The sequence below is a fragment of the Oncorhynchus mykiss genome, chromosome 1 (assembly GCF_057628025.1).
Source record: "Oncorhynchus mykiss isolate SJ-2025 chromosome 1, ASM5762802v1, whole genome shotgun sequence".
Taxonomy (NCBI): Eukaryota; Metazoa; Chordata; class Actinopteri; order Salmoniformes; family Salmonidae; genus Oncorhynchus; species Oncorhynchus mykiss.
In genome coordinates, this window is record NC_143022.1 from 69,905,104 (window position 1) to 69,929,565 (window position 24,462).

Below are 24,462 nucleotides of genomic sequence, written 5' to 3' on the forward strand. Positions count from 1 at the left end.
TGAAAGTCAACTAACTATGTAGACCAGACCCAGCTGCTATTGCATTGATGTCTAAGGGAGACACACCCAGTTAAGTAGACTGAAACTGTCAACGCTAAAAGGCCTGCGTGAACTCTCTTAAATGTATCCACCATCTTTGGTGGATGTCTTAAACAAGTCTGCTAACGTTACTAGCTAGCGGTCACTCTACTGTAACTAGCTACATTGTTTGAAACTATTATCTAACTGTGTCGGAGTTGAGAAACTAATAGTACACCCAACAATTTCAAATAAGCTAACGGTAGCTAGCTAAGGTATAGAGACAAGTATTCAGTAATAGTAAGTTAGCTACCGCACCATACTCAGAAGATAGCTAGCTCGCGTTAAGATAGCTAGCGCTTCCTCGTCTTGTTTCTGGCTAACATAGCATAGATAGCTAACAAGCAGCATGGGTTTGAATTAAATGCTCCCCAGAATAGCTGGTATATAGGCTAACGATAAATTGCAAGCCATCTAGTTACCTTTACCTAGGTGCGCTAATAGCTAATTCCTTGATTAAAGTAAGTTAACTAGATAATTTCACTAACTGAGCCAGGAAGGAAAACATTCACAGGTAAATTAGGAAACATGGACAATACATCATCAAGTGGACCCAGTAAGGGTGGAGCATCGCCTGAATATTCAAACACTGAATTCGGCGTAAATTATTTCTCAACGTGATATGGAAAGACTGCAATTCAATTCGACCTATTTGATGTGGCCATGAGCATCAGCTGACTATTTTCTGTGTGTTTTTCTCTCACGCAGTGGCTGGGATGAGCCCCCTCTCACCGTATCTTAATGTGGATCCAAGATATTTTACACATGTGAGTTCCAGTTAGTATAATGAATGACTTTGGTTCACAAACTTGGAATCTGCCAAATTCAGGACCTGGATCTACAATACAACAAATCGGGTGTGTTTAGTTTTACTGGGGGAGGTCGGGTAATGTAATTATGTGCATGAGCACAATTGTAATTTTAGTCCCGTCCGAATCTGCCATGGCAGGAGAGTAACAATTCCAGACAGAATAACCTATTGTTTTGGCAAACTCCAAGGTCCTCTGATAATGCTAGTCCCGCGTTTCGAGAGAAATGTCTGAGTTTGACAGGTGTTGCTCGTGGGTTGAGAAATAAAACAATAACTGATCCGATCAGAAGTGCTGCGCATGGGCTATATACTGTATGAAGGCCTTCATGTATCAACTTTCACAGTGAATGCTTTTGTTTATACGTTTGCGAATGCATAACCATCGCCAAATGCATCATTTAAAAAATAGCGCAAATGTAATGCAACCTTTGCTGTTAATAGATCGCAAAGCCGCATACAACTGAGCTACACGTTTGGAAATGACAAGTTCACTTTCTCATCCATAGCCTAAAAACGCATATCAAGTGCGCTGTTTGATGCACATCTGAAGGCTGGGGGGCATTTAGGACGTCTTCTACTAAGGATCGCCAAACTATCCTAATGATTATGATCACACTTCCTCAATTCAAATATTATGGCGACTATATATGGTTTAGAAACTTTGGAACCAAGCTCAGTGTAGCCTGTTATCGCCTGAACCTGTTGAAATATCTTCACGCCTAGAAAAAAACTCCATATTTCCGTCACAATGTCAATTTATAAAATATATATATATAAATAAAATCATAATTACAAGGGGCAGTTTTGGGGGAAAAAAGAATCCCGTCCGAATCGTCCTCTGGAATAACGAACATTCTGGGGGTAATAATTACATACCCAACGTTCTCTAGTAATACTAGTCCGGTGCTAATAACATCTAATAGATTTGAACATTGCTTTCTTCACCATCGGAGGCTGTTGTATTACATGTGAAATCTTGTTTTTACCCTTAGTCTCGCTCTTGAGCCTGTATGAAATGTCAAATATACGTGTGTAAATTCTTGTTTGTGTTGCTTTTTAGGTGCTGCGGTTGGAGCTCTCAACTGGCTCCTCATAGGAATATCCGAGACCAAAGACATGGCTTTGTCTAAGCCACGTAATGTACAGTCTTTGTAGAAATTAATGGTCTTTTGGAGGCCGTGATTAAATTGGATCTCCTTCACAAGTTATTTCTGGATTTGAAAGACAAAGCAGATTAAGAGTTATGTTCGTCTCAATCACTTTTTCAGTATACGATAATTACTCATTCTGGTATCAACCAGCAGAGGGCAGTCTTCACCAATTTGTTCAGTATGTGTCAAAATATTTCATATGGCTGGTTGATAACTTGTCATGCTCTCCATTATGATTGCGCTGGTACAATTATTCAAGGGTTCCATTTGATCTTTATAAAGGTATTTAAATGCATCTATATGGGTAATAACATAAGCAGCAAGATTTTTGGCCAACCTCAATCTTATCGGTTGTGTGAACAATCTGCAATCTGTATTGGTTCAACTAAACTCCAAAAGGATAACCACTTGAAAGGTTAGTCTTGGCTTTCCCTTCCAGATATGAGGCGATTATTTAGGACTTAAATCTACTCAAAGTATATGCTGCTCCACGCAAAGAAGAAAAACTAAGTGACATGCATGGACAATCTGACGTGACATGGCATGACATTAATCCATCATTTGTAATTATTAACACTGGACCTCCTGCTTAGTTCACAGTGAGGATCTTACTCTGTGGTCCAAAGGTAAACTGCCAATGGGATCAGACCACCGCTAGAGAGAGGGGGGGGAGAAGCACTGAATTATATACCTCTACATTTGCTGAAATTGATTCTCACCAAACCTCTTGGCTGAATTTATAATGCTGATGGGCAGCATCATAATTTCCCCCAGTCGGTAAAAGTAATAACACATTGTTCCATGGAAAACTGGATATAGTAGCCCTATATGATGGTGTTTTGTTGTAAATCTGACCTACGCTGTTGCTTTCACTGAGATTATGTCACACTCACCCGGCCATTGGAAAATAAATATTTTGTATCTAGCTACAGTGCCCAACCCTATCACATAGCCGAATATGAATGGGATAATGTTAACACTCAATGCTTAACACTCTAGAAGAAAAAGAAACACACACCTCCTTAGGCGAGGTGCTGGCCAGCGGAGCAGAAAACTTGAAAATAAAAGTGAGCCGCACACTCTAGGAGCTCAGGTGCAAAAATGTAATTGCCAACGTTTCGACAGCCAAGCTGTCTTCATCAGCACATACCTGTGCTTAACACACCTTTGTCGACACACCTGACTTTTTAGTGCAGTAACACAGCTGGGTTTATAGGCCTTGTCAGCGCTCTTGACATCCCCAGCAATCACATGACTTAGTCCCTGACAGGAGAAGGAGGGCGAAGTCTGTCTTGGCCACGGGTAGATTGTGTTCACTGCAATGCCGGCTCCAGTTGGAATATTGGTTTGACCAGGGTCATTCTTTTTCCAGCTGTTCGCTGTTAGAAGATAGACAGTGTCATGTGCAGTTTTACTGTTTGTGCATGTCTGAAGCTGAATCAGATCAATCATGAAGGTACAGCAGTCTAACTACATTATCATCTGACAGGCTGTTCGTCACTTTGCCTGATGATCACCTCAACTCATGGTTAACCTTTTTGATATAGGATTTCCATATAAACTGAAGCATAACTTCAACGGGCATGTGTCAGGTTTTCAATACGCGGCCATTATACTAGAACCCCTAATCGTAAATCAACCCTTGTATCACATTGACTTTGTCAGAGTTGATGTTTAGACTGTAGATGTCTGTGTTTTTAATGGATATGATATCCTTACTTTTAGGCTCCTAAATCTGGTGACCCTCCAAGGAGCGACATGGGCGAACACACTTGGCCCACTGGGTGAGTGCCGTCATTCCCCACCAGAGGATTTACGCAGTCGTTGGTGTCATTTGAGCAGTGTCACACATTGGCATACTGTTATTGTTGTTTCTATTGAGATAATGTGGCATTAATTCCCCTGTATGCTTTTGTGTCCTCAGCTTTGATGTACAGTGTGTTTGGGGGTGGCCATCAAGAAGGCACGGTTAGCAGAGTATGACATCAACACTGTTGCTGCTGGGATTATGACAGGCATGCTGTACAAGTCCACAGGCTGGTAGAGGTACTTTTTTTGTACAGTACAATAGCTGGCTGGATAGTATGATGTTGAATACAGAACGGAAAAATCTGATTTCCTGTCTGGAAACATTTCCTCATGTCTCCTCCTCATCCACACAAATAAACAAAGACAGAGCCCTGGCTCACATTTCACTTACTTTTGCATTTCAGGTCAATTGCGTACCTGGAAATACATTGTCACCTGCAGTAAAAATGTTTTCTGGCACTTGGGATCAGACAATGATAAACACTTCTATATTTTCTCCCCCAACATATTCTTTTTAGTGGAAGCTAATAGAAAATACCAATCTAGGACTTTCTGGTTTGGTCGACCAGGAAAGCCTGATGGTTTATCTCAATGGTTAAACAGGTTTTGACATGCTTCTAATTTTCCTTGTAGATTCCACTTAAAACTCCACCCAGATGTCTGCATGTGATTGAAAGAGGTTGTTGCAGACACCACTTCCTGGTTAGACTGATGACGGGTTCAGTGAGTTTGTAGGGAGGGACAATAGGCTGTAATTGCCAGATTTTGTTATCATCTAGACAGGACACCCCTCTGCTGCCTACATTTCCCAGCATGCGTCGCTCCAAATTCACAAGGGGAAGTTTTTTGAAAGCTCGCACAGGACAACACTGCTATATCACTGGGAGGGAGGGGCGTGGGTACAACATCAGCCAAAGGGGTTTAAGGACACCCAACTAAATATACAACCGTGGGATCAACAACGGGTTTCAGCTTTAGAGTTCATGTACTGTTAAGGTTGTAACATGAACACTACTCCGCTGTCCGAGTTGACCACCGTGGGTTTTCTTTGCCAGACAACTATTATTTCTGGTCTGAACATGCTTGAAACTCGTCAAACAGACATGCTGTCTGTCACATTTTAAACGTTAGACTCATCATGTAGTCTCTGTCAAATCTTTCCCTTTCTGACTTTTTATGGTACAAAACAAAGTCTAGTTATGAATTACTCTTGTTTATACTCTCCCCATCTGTGTTAAAGCCCTGCTGTAATAAAAAAAATACAAAAAAGGTGGTTTAATCGCACGTCATTAAAGCCGTGCTGCTGAGTCAAATGTCAAACTAAGGCCATGGTCGTAATAGCTCTGTCACTGATGTGTTCAACGTCTAGAATTCCACTCATGCAATGTGTCCATTGGAAATGAATCAAGTGAAGAGGTGCCTGTTTCCAGTTAGGGTTTGTCTTGTCTAGACCAGAGTCATTTCTCTCTGTATGGCCCCGACCTTCACCAGGAGGAACACTCAGATGGAATCAGATCAACATAAAAATAAAACAATTACGGACTTGCATTTGTGTGGCATGCTTACACACGTCACTAAACCTTGCAGGAAAACGGCTAGACATGCAGATAATTTCTTGCGTCCATTAGGGAAGTAGGATAAACATAGCTAGTTTGACTTTTTGTTGTTGTCCTGAGGCAACTGGCAACCAACCTGCATAATTGTAACATTATCCCATTGTGCCTCTGCTGACTGAGTCTGCCTCCCATTCAATTTGGTTTCAGACTAGTGGTTAATTGAGAAGTCTCTTAATAGTAGTGGTAGTGATTCACACAGCGTCATAGTCGGATATGAATAACAATCCTGACACACACAAAGGAAAATAAATGTTTTGTATCTAGCTACAGTGCCCAACCCTATCACATAGCCTAATATGAAAGGTTCTTTATTCTATTAGAAAAATTCCCTGCTGGTGCATACGGTGTATGGAAATGATCAAAAAACAGTTCAATGTAGTGTTTTTGACAATGACAGCATGTTTTGCATTCTCCTTGCATCAGTGCTCTGCTCCCATGGTTGTGGGCTCCCTTGTGTTGGTAGGTGGGGTGTTGTAATTCAAGCAACCTCTGTCTTCCTGCCATGGTGACATAAGCACCCCTACTGCATCACACACACTTATCTAGGGGCTGCTGGTTGTGGGTGTGGGCCTGTGGCTGCAGTACGAGAGAACTTATCAGTCTTGTACCTTACCGCCAGGGGCCAGGGACAGCCAACCATGCTGCTTCTCAGCTCTCCTGATACACTCTGAAGACGTGTTGGGTCTGCCTTTGCTTCTGTGTGCCCATAGCAATGGCTTCTCATTGATACGCTTTGCCATTCAAGGCTGACGCTGAACTGTAAGCTGATCCCGTGTACTTTCCTATGTATCTATGTGAAATCATGCTTAGTGCTGATGATTTACACCATCGTGGTAACCGCCACTCAACCCCGCCTGGTACATAGGGCATCGTGTTAACTAGGGTTCTGTTAGCTGTGTGTACTTTCCAGGTTCCATAGGCGTGTGCAAATTCCCACCAACAAACTGCCCTTTCACAATGCCTTTGTCAAGAGTCAGTGTTGAATGTAGACTGAGGAAACATATCTCGTCTTTGTTCTATTGTGGCTGTGAGGGGGGTGGTCAGCTGCTAGATGTCTCTGTGGTACTAGAATTCCAGTCTTTATTCCATCACTGTTTATAAGTCGGTGTATGATATTGTTGGTTTGATATCAGTGTAGGCTGGTTAGATTTGACTTGTGTGACTGCAATTTTTTTTTTAATAGGGTGTGTACGTGGACCAGCGTGAGGGGGCCTGGCTCTATCAGCTCTCTGTGTAACAACTGGGACCAACTGAAGGGAAACCCTCCCACCCGCTACTGAGCTCGGCATTGAACATGGACCAGTCAAAACATTTCCCCCAAATATATCTTGATACCTTTGTAGACATATCCTCCCTTTCCATAATAACTTCTCTTGTCCCTGAGTTAGGCCCCTAGGTTGCATTGAAGGGTGGCCAGGTCTGGAAGATGTCAAGTGTTAGATCTAATTTAATGCACATTGATGTGTATCAATTTGTTGCTGGTGTTAGGATTCATTGCTGTGAATATCTGATCAACTGCCTATGCACAGCTTTTTCCTAAATTGCACTAAATGTCACATTGAATCAGTGTTATTGACAGAGTTGAATGTTGTTGCAAAGATTGAATGCAGTCTTACTGAAGTGAAAGGTGGAGTTGCTTCCTATGGATGTCTACATAAGTATCTCATTCCACAACTTTGCATGTGGTAATTTGCAAATGTTTGCTTTATGCCAAGAGAATGTTACCGTTGTCTTTAAGTCACAGTTTGTTAAACTTAGGGAACATAATGTCCTGCTTTCTATAAAATGTGATTTCCTTTATCAGTAATGTCATACCAAGCCATCTTGTGATTTCACCTGACTTGCACAAAGATGGAAAAGGAGGCTCTCAAGTCTGTTCTGCTCATCTAAACAAATCTCAGAAGTAATGATTATTTTGCTTCGATTGCCATTTAAAAAGGTTGCAGTCATCGAGTTCAATTATATGACACTGATCTGTGTATCATAGCATATTAGATTGGTCCTCACATGTGTTTACTTGTGACAGGTTTTGCGACATGAAGTGTCTGCAGTTCCAGAAAGAAAAATGGTAACGGAGCAAAGCAGTTAGCCCACTTGTCTCTAGTCGTGGCACGGTTCTATTGGTCGAAAACCCTTTAAAAATAGATTGAAGTCAGTTTGCAGATTCTATATAGAACACTTGCAGCAGTTGTAGGGTATTCAAGAAATTTGAGCTATGCACTTCTTGACTCAACCCATTTCAGTGAGGGGGTGTCTGAGTAGATATAGGCCATAGGTTGAGGCCGTCACATGCAGGGAGAAACAAAGTCGCCTGTGCATTGAGTTCAGAGTATGGTTGAGCCTGTGGCCAATGTCTGTCATCATGGAAAGACTGGTGAAACTTGTTCTGACATGGCTTATCTAATCCACGATAGTTGGGTACACAACCCCATTGTGACAGCAGCCAATATTGTCATCAGCACAACATTGGTTAATGCTTCACTGTGCATTTCTCCAGACCAACTGCCCATGCTTGCAACTTGGTTTGGGAAATAAAAAGAAGTTCAAACACTTGAGTTACAAAAGGAGGAAGTCCAAGAACAGAACTCAATGTGTTGTTTTTATTAAGAGTTAAATATGGTACAGGTACAACAGCAGAGAAAGTTAGATAAGCGATCATATGGATAGTACTTCATGGTAATATGTTAAATGAACAGGGGGAAAAAAAAAAATATTAGAAGCATTCATCAAGCACCATTGTGTTTCTCCTCTCCTACCCAACTCCCCATTGCACTTCAAGAGCCATGTACAAATACCTTTGGGTTTACCCACTATGGAGAGACATCTACAGAGGTAATATGCAGAAAGACATATCAGTGGTTATCAATACAAGGTGTTATTTTTTTATCGGTTCTACTGCGATTACGCAGTAGTCGTTTGCTTCGTTCGATTCAACCAATCGAAAGTAATTTCAATGGAATTACTATATTGGGCACAACATTTTCAGCTTGCATATTTGCAACATGAAAACAATCAACTCTTGCACGGCAGTGATACAATCAACACACAGGTGATACCGGACAGGAAAACCAACACTTTTCACAACGTATCCACTAAATACAATGAAGCAAACTTGAGGCACATAAACCAGAACTGGTAGTGGGATAAAGGAAGATGTATTGGTCATGGAGAACACCTTTAGGTTAAGCTTGTAATTCAGATGACTATTTTGAAGCCATTGAAGAGAAAGCTATACTGGTGTTTAAGACAATAAGATTTCACCAGATCGGAAGAAAGCATACTAGGAAATAGAAATCAAAGTGTAGCTTACATTACCTGATAGTCTTATTTGAGTATGGGGGGGGGGGGGGGGGGACGGACGGACTAGATATACCCACAGTGCATAGTCACAGACTGATGGAATTCTGTGAACAGCACTAGTGCTGTATGCGTGACAACTCTTTACCGCATTCCATAGAAAGGGTTTCTTAAAATATGGTTGATTAAAATAAAAACCTCACCTCCCTCAAACCAAACATTAATGTATTGAGCTGGTACTTTCTCGAGAATAGAGATTCTCAAAAATCACATTGTGAGTTAGCTTTAGATCCAAGGCCCATCTTGCTAGCTTGACATTGAAAACGCTATGATTATAGAAGACAAATTCAAAAAAATCCAGATGGCAGTACATCCAAACCCCAGTCTACTTCAGACTAGAGGCACATCTCAGAGAGGGGGAGGGGGGGAAGAGACCCAGACGAGCATTGGAGGAAAAAGTTAATCAAGACATTGTGTGCGACGATCAGCATTAAAGTGGCTCCACAATAGAATCCTAAAAATCTCCTCAAAGCTACTGGTTACAGCTTTTACATCTGGAAAGAGGGGGAAAAGAAATAAAGAATTCAGGAACAAATAATTAACAAATTAGTTCTCAGATAAATATGAATGCCTATTGAGGTTCTTACTTGTATAGGTGCCTGTTGTAGCCACTTCTCTTGGTCTCCACCGATTTTCATACAGGAAAATAGATCACATACTGTGGGAGGGGCAAGTCGCTCCTGAAATCAGACCAAGGAACACAGTATTGTGAGTATGACCCAGCTTTAGCTTGAGGCTAAAACAAAGAGTCACTGGTTAACCAGTGGTTGAGAGATTTCAAAACTAAAGAATGCAAAGACAGAGTTTTTCCAATCAGTTCATTATCCATAGCCTTACCTGAGCATTGGCCCGCTTGCGTAGAAGCCACTTGTCCTCCTCTGGTTCTGTGCTGGGTTGCTCCTTTGTGACAGCAGTGCTACTGTGGGTCTTCTCAGGTAAGACCCAGCACTCTGGATGCAGTGGTATGCTGAAGGGGTTCTCCCACTTGGGGGCTTTGAACTGGGAGCTGTGTTCCACCCTGCTGGCCTTCTCCTCCCCCTGTGAGGCTGGTTGAGACACCCAGGCTGAGAGGGATAAGGCTTGGGATGTGGGGCCTATGGTCTTGCCAGGCTTGCTAGGGTAGAGCCAGGCCTCCAGGATGCCCTGAACCTTCTGTTCTTGCTCTTGGTGGTAGAGGGTGGACTGCTTGCTGGGGTTGTTTTTGTCCACCGAGACCCCGTTCTTGTCCCGACCCTCCTTCTTGAGGAGCCAGGTGGAGAGGGCCTCTTTGCCGCAGTTCTCATCACACACACACTGGGAGAAGCTGGCGCAGGACTCGTTGGCTTTGCAGGACTGCTGGCCTGGAATGGCCTGCTGCAGCCAGTTGTCTACAGGGCTGGGTGTCTGGGGTGTGGTGGCAGCAGAGGTGGGGGTGGTTTTCAGGCACAAGATTTTGCCCAGGTTCTCAATCTCCACAGACTTGTCACAGCAAGAACCACAGTCTGATTTGAGCAGCCAATCACTGGTGTTGAAGCCCTCCTGGAAAGGCTTGAAGACCAGGGGTGTGTTGGGGGTCTGGGGTGTGTTGGCAGAGGTGGGGGGGGTTTTCAGGCACAAGATTTTGCCCAGGTTCTCAATCTCCACAGACTTGTCACAGCAAGAGCCGCAGTCTGATTTGAGCAGCCAATCGCTGGTGTAGAAGCCCTCCTGGAAAGGCTTGAAGACCTGCTTCCACCTGTCAACATCAGAGGCCTGGCAGCTCTCGCTGGTGGGCTCCTTGGCAACAGTAGCTGGGGTGATGAGCCAGTCACTCAGTTTCACCATCTCTGCCCTCTCTTCCTCCTCAAGAGCCATGTCTAACTCAGACTCATCAATCTTCTCGATGGAGAAGGTTGAGCTGCTGCTGGTGCTACAGATACTGTTGGTTCTCTCTCTGATGGGAGTCTCCTCCTTCAGCAGCCACATCTCCAGGTCCATCAGGTGGCCCCAGGACTTGTGGAAGTCAAAGGGGGCCTTAGGGCAGGATGACTGGACGACAGAGGAAAGAAAAAAAACATGACCTTTTTGACTTTGTAATAGTCTGGGTATAAAATTGGACCAAATATTTTCTCATTTGAAAATAGACAATTAAATGTGTTTTTCTAGGAGCCGTGTCTAGATAGATAAGCAACAGGAAAATGTATTTTGCACCTTCTGGTCTCACCTGAATATTGCTGCGGGGGATCAACCAATCCTGTGGGTTCTTGCTTGGCTGGTATCCAACTGGGGTAGTAGTCACTGGACGGTTTCCAAGGAGCCAGTCGGAAAGAGGTACAGGCGTCGCACTCTACATATAAGAAAACAAACAGGCGTGCATGTCAGTACAGTGCATTTCCTTGTGAGTGAGGACTCCATGCATGTAGAACCAAAGGAATCACAACTTCACATGGAAAGGGTCTGTGTCATCATGGTACAAACCTGTTTCTTAGCTGCGATTGGACAGCTCTGCTGAAGCCAAGATTGCTCACTAGTATTTGATTTTTGAGGGACAATATCCAGCACGGGTCCTACTTCCATGTGCTGGGGAAGGAAAGAGGGAAGTTATGAACATTCTATCCATAGTTAAAGGACATGAGAGATGTCAGGGTTTTATGTAAGCAGTAACCACATAGATGGAGTAACTAGGGCCACAAGGCAGTCAGCGAGGAAAGCATAACCAACACCGTCACTGTGTTGTTCTCAAACTGCAATTCCCAAGATTCCCCCCAGAATATTGATAACATGCAACTGTATACTATACCTTCATACAACATGGGACTGTATACCTTCATAGAACATGGGAAATATTTTCTAAGACTCTTTCCTTGACAACAACTGATATCAATTTACATGTCTAAATCTTATGAAATGTACCTTTAACATTAACACGTTCAAAGACTGACAATGAGTACAGTTTTATGCCTCGGTGTTGAGGTGTTAGTTGTAAACCTCCATTAAGAGCAGATAGGGCGCTTTATGCGGGCAGGGTGACAGAGAAGAGGCTCAACCGGTAAACACACAGCCAAAGTTTAGACTTCTCAAATCAACATCGGGCATTGGGCTAAATCCAGTCTGAAGTGAATTTTGTTAGTAAGATGTGTGTGTGTGTAATTCTGGTTGTAGCTCCCAGAGGATCATGTACCTGGGTGGCAATGGTTCCAAAGGAGGTGATGGCCTGACGCAGGTAACGAGTGTCAGCCTGGAAGCTCATCTCAGGGGTTTCCTCAGGAGTCAAGTTCAGGGAAGATAACCTGAACACACAGAAGTAGAAATTTCAGCCCACCCCTCCCACAGTCATCTACCTACTTTACATCTGCCAAACTTCAGGTTCTAACGTGACTATGCCCAAGTTAATTATAGAGGTATAATGGAAGCAAATACTGAGACTGAAATGATTGCTCAAGCACCATGACTTAAACACCAACTGTAAACAATAATTGTGAATGCTGACTCCCAAAATTACATTCAATTCAAGACAAGAGGCCAATGTGGCAGCTCTTACTTTTCCATGCAGCTGGTGAGCTGGTTAGCCAGATTGTTGCTGTTGGAGTTCTCTAGCTGATGAATGAGAATATCAAACTGGCCTCGGAGCTGTGGGCAGAAGAGAGAGGGAGAGAAAAGGAGAAGATCAGACATGACACCGGTAACGTGAGGAGAAGGTAAAAAGAGAGAGACTAAATGGAACTTGATCTTCAGAGGTTTCTGAGCAGACACTTTGCAGTGCAGATATTGTTGTGTTGCAGACATGGGGGTACTACTCACACAGTGAAGCTGATGCAGCTGCGTCTGCAGAGCCTCTCCCTTTAGCTGCTCCACAAGGTCAATCTGCTCCAGCAGCCACACCTCACGGGAACGCATAAACTCCAGGTGTCTGCTGATACAGGTGTGAAGCTGGGACTTCACCTGTAAACACAAGAGAAATTAACAAAAATAAAATAAAAGACCTGCATACACACACTCCCAAGTCATGGCTGGGAGATGTCGCTCCTGCTGCTGAAGCTAAGCAAAGTCAGACACACAGACAAGACAGCACACTGACCTATACACCCATCAGAAGTCTGATTCTAGCCTCCAACAGTCAACTACTATATCCACGTCAAAGAGTAAGGGAAAACACCTTTGCTTTGACCTATTCCTCTGCTGGGTAGTCAGAAAAAGGCTGGATGATTCACTAAGATGCAGTGAGACGTGAGCTGCTGCTGCTGCAGTAGTGGATCCTCTGCCGTCTGTCCTCAGACTGCAGTGACCTGCCCTCTCCCTGCTACTGCCTTATAAAGGCGGGTCAAGGAAACTATCCGGTGGTCATGTTTCAATTGTTGGTCTCTCCGGTCCCTCTGCTCGTCCTCATCACGAGCCACATACTAGTCATTAAAAATGTGGTCACGTCAGGAGGACAAAGACACGTTTTATCACAGCTCAAAAGACCCATTTTAACATCACAGCTCTAACAGGGCTTAGCATATCTGCCACAGTTATGACATACAATAATGCCATGGATCAGTTTGTAGAGAACTAATGACTACTCTGCCATGTTTGCTAGGCTTCCCAGCACATCAAAACATACACGCCCTATACCCATCTGCCTTCCTTAATCCTGTGGTGACTAACCATGTTGCTTGTCCTAAATCCCTGAAAACCACTGTGTTTACACCATAGAGCCCATTGTATCAAAATCAAATCAAATGTCATTGCTCACACACATATTTAGCAATGTTATTGCGGGTGTAGCGAAATGCTCGTATGAGCCCGGCTGTTCAACCCTGGGTGGGACCACAGGCTGTAAGATGGTCCCCTAGTGGCTTTACTCACCTCTCTGGAGTTGTCCTTGAGCTGGGCCTCAGCCCTCGTCACCCCACCGATGGCCTCCTCCAGCTGAGAGCGCGCCTGCACACACTGCCTGAGGGTGGCCTTCTCTCGCTCCTCCACAAGAGACATTCTGCAGAGAGATACCGTTTTTGTTACAGGGTTAGACTGATAACACGAAAAAAATGTTCTTTCTTTCCAAAGACCTAAATCCTCCCTTGGTTCAGTGAGCCACTCACTGTCTGCTTTCAGGGATTGATTGTGAGCCGAATAGGGGGTGCTCGAACAATCAAGTTCATTGCCTATACACTAATAAAGCAAATGCTAGTCTAATTAATGCACGAGTATGGAAATATTGTACCGTCAGCACTGAGGCTCAATTTGTGTTCCCTTTTACGTTGAAACCAACAAACTCTCACTTTCCTGTTTTCTGTCCCTTTTCACTTCTGCTTCACAGAAGTGGGGGAAAATAAGTATGAGACGTAAGAAATTAAACAAGGTGCACACTCCCATCACAGTACTCATTTTGTCATTGTGACCACCAACAGGTATAACTACAGTGACCGATCAAGGTCACCAGCCAAACCCGGAAGACGCTGGGCCAATTGTGCGCCGCCCTATGGAACTCCCAATCACGGCCGGCTGTGATACTGCCTGGAATCGAACCAGGGTGTCTGTAGTGACGCCTCTAACCCTGAGATGCAGTGCCTTAGACCACTGTGCCACTCGGGAGCAATGACTGAGGTACATTTTAGCAAGGGAATTAAGTTAAAAGGAATATTTAGGCCTATTAGTTCTGAATTGGTCTCATGGCTTGTTGTTAACTGGGTCTTTACACCAGCTTTGAGGTCTCACATGACATCCCTCACAGGCATAATGGAGCCCACAACAAAACCCCATCCTAAAACTGCTGCTCAATCACTACCTGTCATACCCATTTTGCTGGGCTTTTGACAGACAATGGACAACTGTTAGTGAATGTACAGCATGCCCTCTAGGTCAGGTTTCACCAAACTCAGTCCTGGACCCCCTCCCCCGCTGGGTGCACATTTGTTTTTTTGCCTTAGGACTTCACAGCTAATTCAAATAGTCAAAGCTTGACGAGTTGATTGGTCATGATGATTTGGTTGATGTGTTGCAAAATACAGGTCCAGAATCAGACTGGATGGCCATCATTGATTTCAGAGATCACCAAGTTAATTTTTTTTATTTTACCTTTATTTAACCAGGCAAGTCAGTTAAGAACAAATTCTTATTTTCAATGACGGCCTGGGAACAGTGGGTTAACTGCCTGTTCAGGGGCAGAACGACAGATTTGTACCTTGTCAGCTCGGGGGTTTGAACTCGCAACCTTCCGGTTACTAGTCCAACGCTCTAACCACTAGGCTACCCTGCCTGGTTGTATTTGAGCAAAGGTTCAATCGTTAAAAATTGACACTCCAGTGTTAGGCCTATAGTTTAAGCAAGTATTTCAATGCAGCTTAAATTTTAGGACATAACATTTCCCTTTCTATACCTCCATTCATGTGAGTGCTTGTTCAAGCAGCTGACATAGGATTTATTCAACTTTAAGGCTCAAGCTGCAAAGTTAATGAACTACACTGTTTAAACATACAACACGATTAAGTATTTGATCAAAGTAAAACGTAAAATTCAGAGATCTTAGTACAGCTTCAACCATAAATAAATATATAAAACCAGTACCTTGCAACAAAGTAACTGATACAAACGTCAGCTTTAGAGACTTGTTTGATAGTTTGTTTAGAGTAAAAGTAAGCGGTCTCCTGAAGCCGGGCAGCTTGCTTTTACTCTTTCCTTTGGTCATTAGGAGACAACACACATTTAAAGGTATTTCTCATGTTAAAATTAGCACCGTCTTCGGCAATTAACCGGTTGGTCAATACATGCATTAGGGTTTAAAATGTCATGTAATATTAGCTCATGTAAAAAATAAAAAAAAATGGAGGAGTTCGTCCCTACGTGGCTTGAATCGTCAAGGCTAACTATGCAAGAGACCGGCGAAAAATTACGTATTCTTGAAAATCAGCTGTACAAAGCCAACCAAACTCCAAGGTCATAGCTACCTCATGTTAAGGACTGTCCAGCGATATCTGATATCTGTCCGTTTAAATCCGCTGATGTTGCTCCCTTCTCTCATAAACAAAGGATACCAGTTTTAAGTGCTCGCTTTCATGATTTATCTTGCCACGAACCACGGCTGATCGCTTCGTCATTGGCTGAGTTTCTGTCTGAGCCTACGTTCAAGCAACCACCATCATGCCGCGTTCAAATCAAATGGGAACTCGGAAATCTCTGACTTCCGATCGTTAAAAAAAAAAAGAGAGAACTCTTGGGGGGGGGACTAGCTCCGACTGGGAAAGTAGATTTGAACGGTCATCCAACTCGGGCCTCTTCCTCGAGCTCCGACTTTCCGAGCTGAATAAAATCAAATGTATTTATATAGCCCTTCTTACATCAGCTGAAGATCGCTGACGTCGTGATATGGGCCACGTATTTTTCCGAGTTCCCAGATGTTCTGAACGCGGCATAAGTCTCGCATTCCGCACGTACACCACTAATAGGAAAACAAGGGCCCTTCAAAGGCGGTTCTAAGACCGCCAAGCGAATACTTGTCAGCATTTTTCCTTTTGTCAATCACACCAATGAAATGCAGAGCAGGCACAGGCGCGTTACCGACACAAATAATGATTTGGCTCATAAAATTACTCTCTATTGGAAATGTCAAAGCAATCAAGTGAATTCTACATTTCTTTACATTGTAATAACAAACTAACAATTTCCATGTGGGCAACACACTTGCAAAGTTATCAGTGAGGGTCCAAGTGACAGGCTGCCATCCCCAAAAAGTGGGTTCAGTGTTTTAACTATAGTGAATCATTGTATTGTGTAATGTTAACTAGTTAATATGTTTTGGTAATCAGTAAATTGCCCATCACTGTGTGTGTGTCCATAGATAGACAAGGTTCACAATCATGTGTTGACAATCTGCTACTGTGGGGTGCGGTCTTCCTAGCCCAACATGTACTATTTTAAGGGACCGTTACTCCTTAAAGTCCAGGATTTAGACTGGCTCTGGCTGCCAAAAACGTCATCTAAACGTGAATCGATTCTCAATTGCAATACTGTTCTATAAACATAAAGCCCTATACTTTCATATCACAAAATAATTTCACAAATGCAAAATATACACTTACTGTACACTGTTTTAACCGGATTTATCACAGTTGCAGCTGACTGTATTTTTCAGTGACAACACGTTTCTGGCGGCCTTCGAATCCCTCATGGTGTGCCCGATTTTGTTTTAAATGTGGACTCACATTATTTAAGTATTGTGTTGGGAAGAAAAGTACAATCATCACCTTGAAAGATTAGGAGCTCAATTCAATCCAACACACATTGCAGTATTTACAAAGTAACTTTTTCCCCAATGTCAAATTAACTCACAGATTGGTCTTGGGTAGTGTATAAAAATGTAAAACTACCCCCTCATAAGTATGCTTTCACTTTTAAGAATTAGAAGTGTGTGGGCATGGGATGAATATTGTAAATAAAGGATTTAAAAAAAACATCTTCCCCATGTCGGATTAGATCTCACAATAATCGAACTATGAGCCAACTGTTTTTAATATTTAATATTGAGGAAAGATAGTTGCTTCCGTCAATGTAATGTTTTGCATCCCCATATATTTATATACACAAACATTCATACATATACACCTTTATTATTCCCTGCAAACCCTACCACCCCTCCCCCAATTGGAGTAAACAAATAAACAATAACACCTAGGCTTCTACCTTCAGTTTATACACATTTTTACAGACAATCTATTTTTACAATAGTTAGATTTAGTTTGTTTTTAAACCTTCCTCTATTTCTGATGTCCATCCATTTTGATTTATTTTTGTATTTCTGAACCTATATACACTTTACAGACCATATGTTTTACATGTGTTATCTTGTTATTAGTCCCACAATTGAGCTCCATTCAACCCCTCCTATCTATCGCTTAACACCATCCATTTTGGATTTCTATTTGCCATATATTTTTCAACTGTGCTGCAATGCCTCACATAATTACTGAACCTTTCTATTATCATAGCTTCTACAGATTGTAAATGAAAGATAAACCGTTTTGCTAAAATAATTATTATATTATTGATTGACTGACAATGACGTATCAAATCACCCGGTATTGCTATCTGCAGCGTTAGTTCTAGGTTATTGTTGCAATTATTAATGAGCATCGCAAGCTGCTCCAAGAATTTAGACAGGTTTGTCTTCCCAACAGCAGCAGCACACTGAGCAGGCCAAGGTCCGCAGCAAACAAGTAAATTAGAGGCAAATTATTGTGTTCGTCAGGCCTGGCTATCAGCTCTGCTTCCACCCTAGGCAAGATTAACATATGCCACCCTGTGTCATGTATAGTATAAAGATTTGGAATCGATTGATTGACTTGACTAATGATGTGTATCATGCGCAATTAATGTATTTTAGTTATGCTACTAAATAAGCTCATGGAAACAAAACATTGTTGCCAACTATTCACGTCGGAGTTACAATGTTGCAATCACTAGGCAGCCAACTGCCTATAGTAGGAAACAGAGTTGTTATCAATAAGCCACATATAGCACACATGAGTCACAACCCAAAGACATTTATTAACATCATCCAGTAGAACTATAAAAATAGTGAGAATTTGAGCTTCGGAAATAAGTGCGCTTCATTTCACAGGAGCAGTGTAAAATAAAGGTTCTCTCTCAATGAACCAGCCTTAACAAACCCTGGTTTTGGAATATTTTTATTCTGTACAGACTTCCTTCTTTTCACTCTGTCAATTACGTTAGTATTGTGGAGTAACTACTAGATGTGTGCCGAGTAGTCGGACAAAACAAGTATCGTAAAGGATATGGGCAATTTTCTGGATACAATTATGATCAGGGTATTTGTTGTAATTATTTGTGATCAGAAAAAAGTAAGCACACATCTTTCTCATGTCAGTCAGTCATCAAGTGAGGTGCTAATTGGTTTAAATAACTCAACTGTCTGGTTTGTTTTTCTGTAAAGAGAAGAGTACATTGATCCTGCTGCTCTGATTGGATATAGTAAAGCTGCATTTGGTTTCATAATTTCACCCGATCACTTTCACTTCTCTGTTGCGGTCTGTTGGGTTCTAACTTGAAATATCCTTATTCATGTTAACATATGGCTGGCTGGCTGTATTAAAATTTACTGAGTGAGAAAGGGAAGTGCAGAAAGTTTACCTTCTGTCAGAACATGTTATGGTTAAATCTCATGTTGCCCTTCTCCACTCCATAGGGTACGTCTGGTTTCAGTCACTAATAAGGTATGACAGTTAGGGCTGTGAGTTAGAGAGGAGGAATGTGGGTCGAGGTCAGGTCAGATATTGTGAGGAGGAACATGACATACACACATACATAGGAGCCAGGGCCATGCCTACACCAATGAGAGGAACCATATAAGTTCCTGCCTAGCAACATGGATGTCTAGATGTGCAAGGAGTTGACGCAGACCAGTAGAGCGTGTAAATATGTGTGGAAACATGTTGAACACTTTACTCAAGCCATTTCAGCTTTTGATTTTGAACTCATTTGTAAAAATGCCAAAAAACAGAATTACACTTAGACGTTATGGGTTAGTGTCCATAATAGAGTAAAAAAAATACCAATTAAATCTACTTTAAATTCAGGCTCTAACAACAAAATGTGGGAAAAAGTAAATGGATATGAATACTTAGTGAAGGCACTGTATAACAATCAAGCTGATATACTGTATAGCTAGATAGCGATGTGCCCATGTGTCGCATTCCCCTTTTGTTTGACACCAGGCCTCAAACGATACCTCGATAAAGTTTTGGCTAACACCTTCGGTTATTACCCGCATGTGTTAGCTAGCTAGTATAATTAAACAAATGCCGTCTCCTGACTGCTTCAATGAAGTATGAATCATTTTACCTACTAGCTAGCATTAGCGTAACAAGATAATTATCTTCCATACGAAGGCGGGCAATTCATGAGTCTCGACATAGAACCCGTCGGGTGATTGGTTGAGCCTTCGAGTGCGTGACGTCTCACACATGCGCTACAGGGCCATCTGATTAGCCAGCTCGCACTGCCGGCATGAGCAGTTAGCACCAGCCAAACAACAAGCCCACCAATTTTTTTGTTTAACCTTAACACAAACGGTCTAGTATGTGTTGCTTGGCGCACTGCATCTCAGTGATAGAGGCGTCACTACAGACCCTGGTTCAATTCCAGGCTGTGTCACAACCAACCGTGATTGTAGGGCGGCGCACAATTGTCCCAGCGTTGTCCAGGTTAGGCCAACATTGTAAATAAGAATGTGTTAACTGACTAGCCTAGTTAAAAATAATTTAAAAATTAGCAAGTTAACACAAATGTTTCAAAGAATACGTCATGCGTCCACTGCCTGGCCAGTGATCTAGCTAGCTACATTTCAGTAATTAGTTATTCTCCTAAATACGGTCACTGGATACACTAGCTGAGCTGAACCCATTTGGCTGAACACAAACTAGTAGCCAGTTGTTGCTGCCCATGGTGGAATCATATCTAACCCATTTGCTCCTGGATACTATGCTATGTCCACATGGTCTCATAACCATGTGTACGCGAATTAGCATTTTGCAAGCTAGCTAGCTGAGCTGTTTTATAAGAAAAACGGATGACATGAATCAAACACTGTAGTTAGCACGCTCTCTTCTGCGACAATATATTGTCAGATTCGTATTATAATTCATGTTAACTAATTGAAGATGGTGGTTACTACTGGATTAAGATCCGATGGAGATAAATTGTCCGCCATGGTTTGGAAAGGGCTCAGCCGCAAAGGAGCTCAACCAATCACCCGATGGGTTCAATATCGACTCCTGAAATTCCCCTGGTCATAGCTTTTGTCAAATTAACGTCAGATTTGACTTTTTGTAGCAGGTTATGAGAATAAGCTTAAAGCTAGGAGAAGGGTCAAATCTACATTTGACGTTAATTTGATAAGACGGATCCCATCTAGGCATGGACATAACTTTCGTGCGCTTACGTGGTTAGCTAGCGGAGCTAACGTTAGCCAACGGAATATTTTCAAAACCTTTTAGCTAAATGTTAACATGCCACCGAGCGCACCTACCTTTTCCCCTTGTATTGTACTCTGGAATTCGAAGACATCGACGTGTATAGCTAAGTTAGCAAGCTGTTTTAAAATATAATAAAATAAAAACTATAGTCAACTGCTTTTCTTCTACCCGGATGAAACGTCCCGTGTCAGGGTCGTAACTAGTTAGAACAGCAACAAAGTCTTACACCCAGCTATCTCTACAATGTATCTTCTTAAAATCTGATTTTAAACCTAACATTAACCCTTACCTTAACCACACTGCTGACCTAAACTTACATTTAAACAAAACAAAAACAAGTGTTTTCCTGAATTTAAATTTGGACTTTGTGGCTGTAATAGCCATAACACTCCTGAACACCTAATCAAATGGCTACCCAGACTATTTGCAATGACCCCCCCTCTTTTACACCGCTGCTACACTCTGTTGTTATCTATGCATAGTCACTTTAATAACTCCACATGTACACTACCGTTCAAAAGTTTGGGGTCACTTAGAAATGTCCTTGTTTTTGAAAGCAAAGCCATTTTTTTGCCCATTAAAATAATATCAAATTGATCAGAAATACAGTGTAGACAATGTTAATGTTGTAAATGACTATTGTAGCTGGAAACTGCTGATTTTTAATGGAATATCTACATAGGCATACAGAGTGCCATTATCAGCAACCATCACTCCTGTGTTCCATTGGCTGGTTGTGTTAGCTAATCCAAGTTTATCATTTTAAAAGGCTAATTGATCATTAGAAAACCCTTTTGCAATTAATATCTCGCTTTTCTGTTAAAAAATAAGGACATTTTTAAGGGACCCCAAATTTTGAACGGTAGTGTACATATTAGCTCAACTAACCGGTGCCCCCGCACATTGACTCTGTACCGGTGCCCCCCTGTATATAGTCGCGCTATTGTTATTTTACTGCTGCTCTTTAATTACTTGTTACTTTTATTTCTTATTCTTATCCGTATTTTTTAAACTGCATTGTTGGTTAGGGTCTTGTAAGTAAGCATTTCACCATTCGGCTCATGTGACTAATAAAATTTGATTTGATTTGATACCAAGGATCATTTAGCCAGTGGCATAAAGTACTTAAGTAAAAATACTTTAAAGTACTACTTAAGTAGTTTTTTGGGGCATCTGTACTTTAATATTTCTATTTTTGATTACTTTCCCTTCACTACATTCCTAAATAAAATAATGTACTTTTTACTCCATACATTTTTCTTGACACTCAAAGGTACTATTTACATTTGGAATACTTAGGAGGACAGGAAAATTATCAAATTCACACACTTATCAAGAGAACATCCCTGGTGTCTCTGATCAATAAACGCAAATGCTTAGTTTGTAAAGATGTCTGAGTGTTGGAGTGTGCCCCTGGCTATCGTAAATAAATAAAAACCAAGAAAATGGTGCCGTCTGATTTGATTAAGGAATTTGAATGATTTATAATTTTACTTTTGATACTTAAGTATATTTGAGCAATTATATGTACTTTTGATACTTAAGTATATTTAAAACCAAATATTTTTAGACTTTTACTCAAGTAGTATTTTACTGGGCGACTTTCACTTTTACTTGAGCCATTTTCTATTAAGGTTTTTTAACATTTATTCAAATATGACAATTCTTCCACCACCGTAGCTATTTAATTTAGAATTTTAGGACCCCAAATGCATTGAATAATAGATTAACTAAGACCGCACTCAATGAGCTGTTTGCCATAAGCAAACAGGAAAACGCTCATCAAGAGGTGGTGCTCCTAGTGGCCAGGGACTTTAATGCAGGGAAACTCAAATCCGTTTTTACCTCATTTCTACCAGCATGTTAAATGTGAAACCAGAAGGTAAAAAACTCGACCCACAGGTGGTAAGTGTAGACAACAACATCTGCCACGCTGATCCTCAACACTGTGGCCCCTCAGGGGTGTGTACTTAGTCCCCTCCTATACTCCCTGTTCACCCACGACTGCGTGGCCAAGCATGACTCCAACACCATCATTAAGTTTGCTGACAACGATGAGACAGCCTACAGGGATGAGGTCAGAGAACTGGCAGTGTGGTGCCAGAACAACAACCTCTCCCTCAATGTGAGCAAGACAAAGCAGCTGATCGTGGACTACAGGAAAAGGCAGGCCGAACAATCCCCCATTAACATCGATGGGGCAGTAGTGGAGCGAGTCGAGAGTTTCAAGTTCCTTGTTGTCCACATCACCAATTAACTATCATGTTCCAAACACACCAAGAGAGTCGTGAAGAGGGCACAACAAACCTTTCCCCCTCAGGAGACTGAAAAGATTTGGCATGGGTCCCCAGATCCTCAAAAAGTTCTACAGCTGCAAAATCGAGAGTATCCTGGAGGTTTGTATCACCGCCTGGTATGGCAACTGCTCTGCATCTGACAGTAAGACGCTACAGAGGGTAGTGCGTATGGCCCAGTACATCACTGGGGACCAGTTTCCTGCCATTCAGGACCTATATAATAGGCAGAGGAATGCCCATAAAACTGTCAGAGACTCCATTCACTCAAGTCATAGACTGTTTGATCTACTACTGCATGGCAAGCAGTACCGGAGCGCCAAGTCTTGGACCAAAAGGCTCCTTAACAGTTTCTACCCCCCAAGCCATAAGACTGCTGAACATTTAATCAAATGGCCACCGTACTATTTACATTGACACCCCCCCATCCATTTGTACACTGCTGCTACTCACTGTTTATTATCTATGCATAGTCACTTCAACCCTACCTACATGTACACATTACCTCAACTAACCTGTACCCCCGCACACTGACTCGGTAACTGTACCCCCTGCATATAGCCTCATTATTGTTATTTTGTGGTGTTACTTTTTAATATTTTTTACTTTTGTTTATTTGGTAAATATTTTCTTAACTCTTCTTGAACTGCACTGTTGGTTAAGGGCTTGTAAGTAAGCATTTCACGGTAAGGTCTACACTTGTTGTATTCGGCGCATGTGACAAATGTTTGATTTGATTAGGGATGGTGCCAGGTTTCCTCCAGACGTTTGGCATTCAGGCCAAAGAGTTCAATCTTGGTTTCATCAGACCAGAGAATCTTGTTTCTCATAGTCTGAGAGTCCTTTAGGTAAACTCCAAGCAGGCTGTCATTTACATTATTTTAATTGAACCTTTATTTAACTAGGTAAGTCAGTTAAGAACATATTCTTATTTACAATGACGGCCTAGGAACAGTGGGTTAACTACCTTGTTCAGGGGCAGAATGACAGATTTTTACCTTGTCAGCTCAGGGATTCAATCTAGCAACCTTTCGGTTACTGGCCCAACGCTCTAACCACTAGGCTACCTGCCGTCATGTGCCTTTTACAGAGGAGTGGCTTCCATCTGGCCACTCTACCAAAAAGGCCTGATTGGTGGAGTGCTGCAGTGATGGTTGTCCTTCTGGAACGTTCTCCCATCTCCACAGACGAACTCTGGAGCTCTGTCAGAGTGAACATCGGGTTCTTGGTCACCTCCCTGACCAAGGCCCTTCTCCCCCGATTGCTCAGTTTGGCCCGGGCGGCCAGGTCTAGGAAGAGTCTTGGAGGTTCCAAACTTTTTCCATTTAAGAATGATGGAGGTCACTATGTTCTTGGGGACCTTCAATGCTGCAGAAGTTTTTTGGTACCCTTCCCCAGATCTGTGCCTCGACACAACCC

The 24,462-nt window shown here is 42.2% G+C and overlaps 1 protein-coding gene and 1 long non-coding RNA gene across 6 annotated transcripts; one reads left to right on the plus strand and one right to left on the minus strand.

The window, feature by feature from the left end:
- Positions 1–96: 96 nt before the first annotated feature.
- Positions 97–8,350, plus strand: LOC149985622 (uncharacterized). 2 transcript variants are annotated; one of them, XR_016496698.1, is made up of 5 exons: positions 97–845; positions 1,950–2,129; positions 3,766–3,824; positions 3,965–4,086; positions 6,649–7,265. It is a non-coding gene; the product is annotated as an uncharacterized LOC149985622 (long non-coding RNA). The 2 variants fall into 2 exon arrangements; XR_016496701.1 differs by having other exon boundaries at positions 146–845; positions 1,950–2,024; positions 6,649–8,350.
- ncoa4 (nuclear receptor coactivator 4) lies at positions 8,052–21,187 on the minus strand. 4 transcript variants are annotated; one of them, XM_090237923.1, is made up of 11 exons: positions 21,039–21,130; positions 20,803–20,865; positions 13,629–13,755; positions 12,582–12,722; positions 12,322–12,410; positions 11,962–12,070; positions 11,259–11,360; positions 11,005–11,127; positions 9,660–10,829; positions 9,410–9,502; positions 8,052–9,316 (listed from the first exon to the last, which is right to left on the minus strand). In XM_090237923.1, the coding sequence occupies exons 2-11, from the start codon at positions 20,838–20,840 to the stop codon at positions 9,311–9,313; spliced, it is 1,998 nt and encodes a 665-aa protein (XP_090094049.1). In that variant the 5' UTR covers positions 20,841–20,865; positions 21,039–21,130; the 3' UTR covers positions 8,052–9,310. The 4 variants fall into 4 exon arrangements, with proteins under 4 accessions (XP_090094049.1, XP_036839032.2, XP_036839024.2 ...); XM_036983137.2 differs by lacking the exon at positions 20,803–20,865 and having other exon boundaries at positions 21,039–21,187; XM_036983129.2 differs by lacking the exons at positions 20,803–20,865; positions 21,039–21,130 and adding an exon at positions 15,707–16,257.
- Between the last annotated feature and the right edge of the window lie 3,275 nt (positions 21,188–24,462).

What these genes read in the sequence shown, in the direction of transcription:
- ncoa4 (XM_036983137.2), bottom strand. Translation starts at nt 21,133, where the DNA reads ATGGCTATTACAGCCACAAAGTCCAAATTTAAATTCAGGAAAACACTT. An exon ending in AGCTGCATCAGCTTCACTGT is followed by an intron (nt 12,411 to 12,581) that starts GTGAGTAGTACC and finishes TTCTGCCCACAG; the next exon opens with CTCCGAGGCCAGTTTGATAT. An exon ending in TTGGAACCATTGCCACCCAG is followed by an intron (nt 11,361 to 11,961) that starts GTACATGATCCT and finishes TTCCTTCCCCAG; the next exon opens with CACATGGAAGTAGGACCCGT.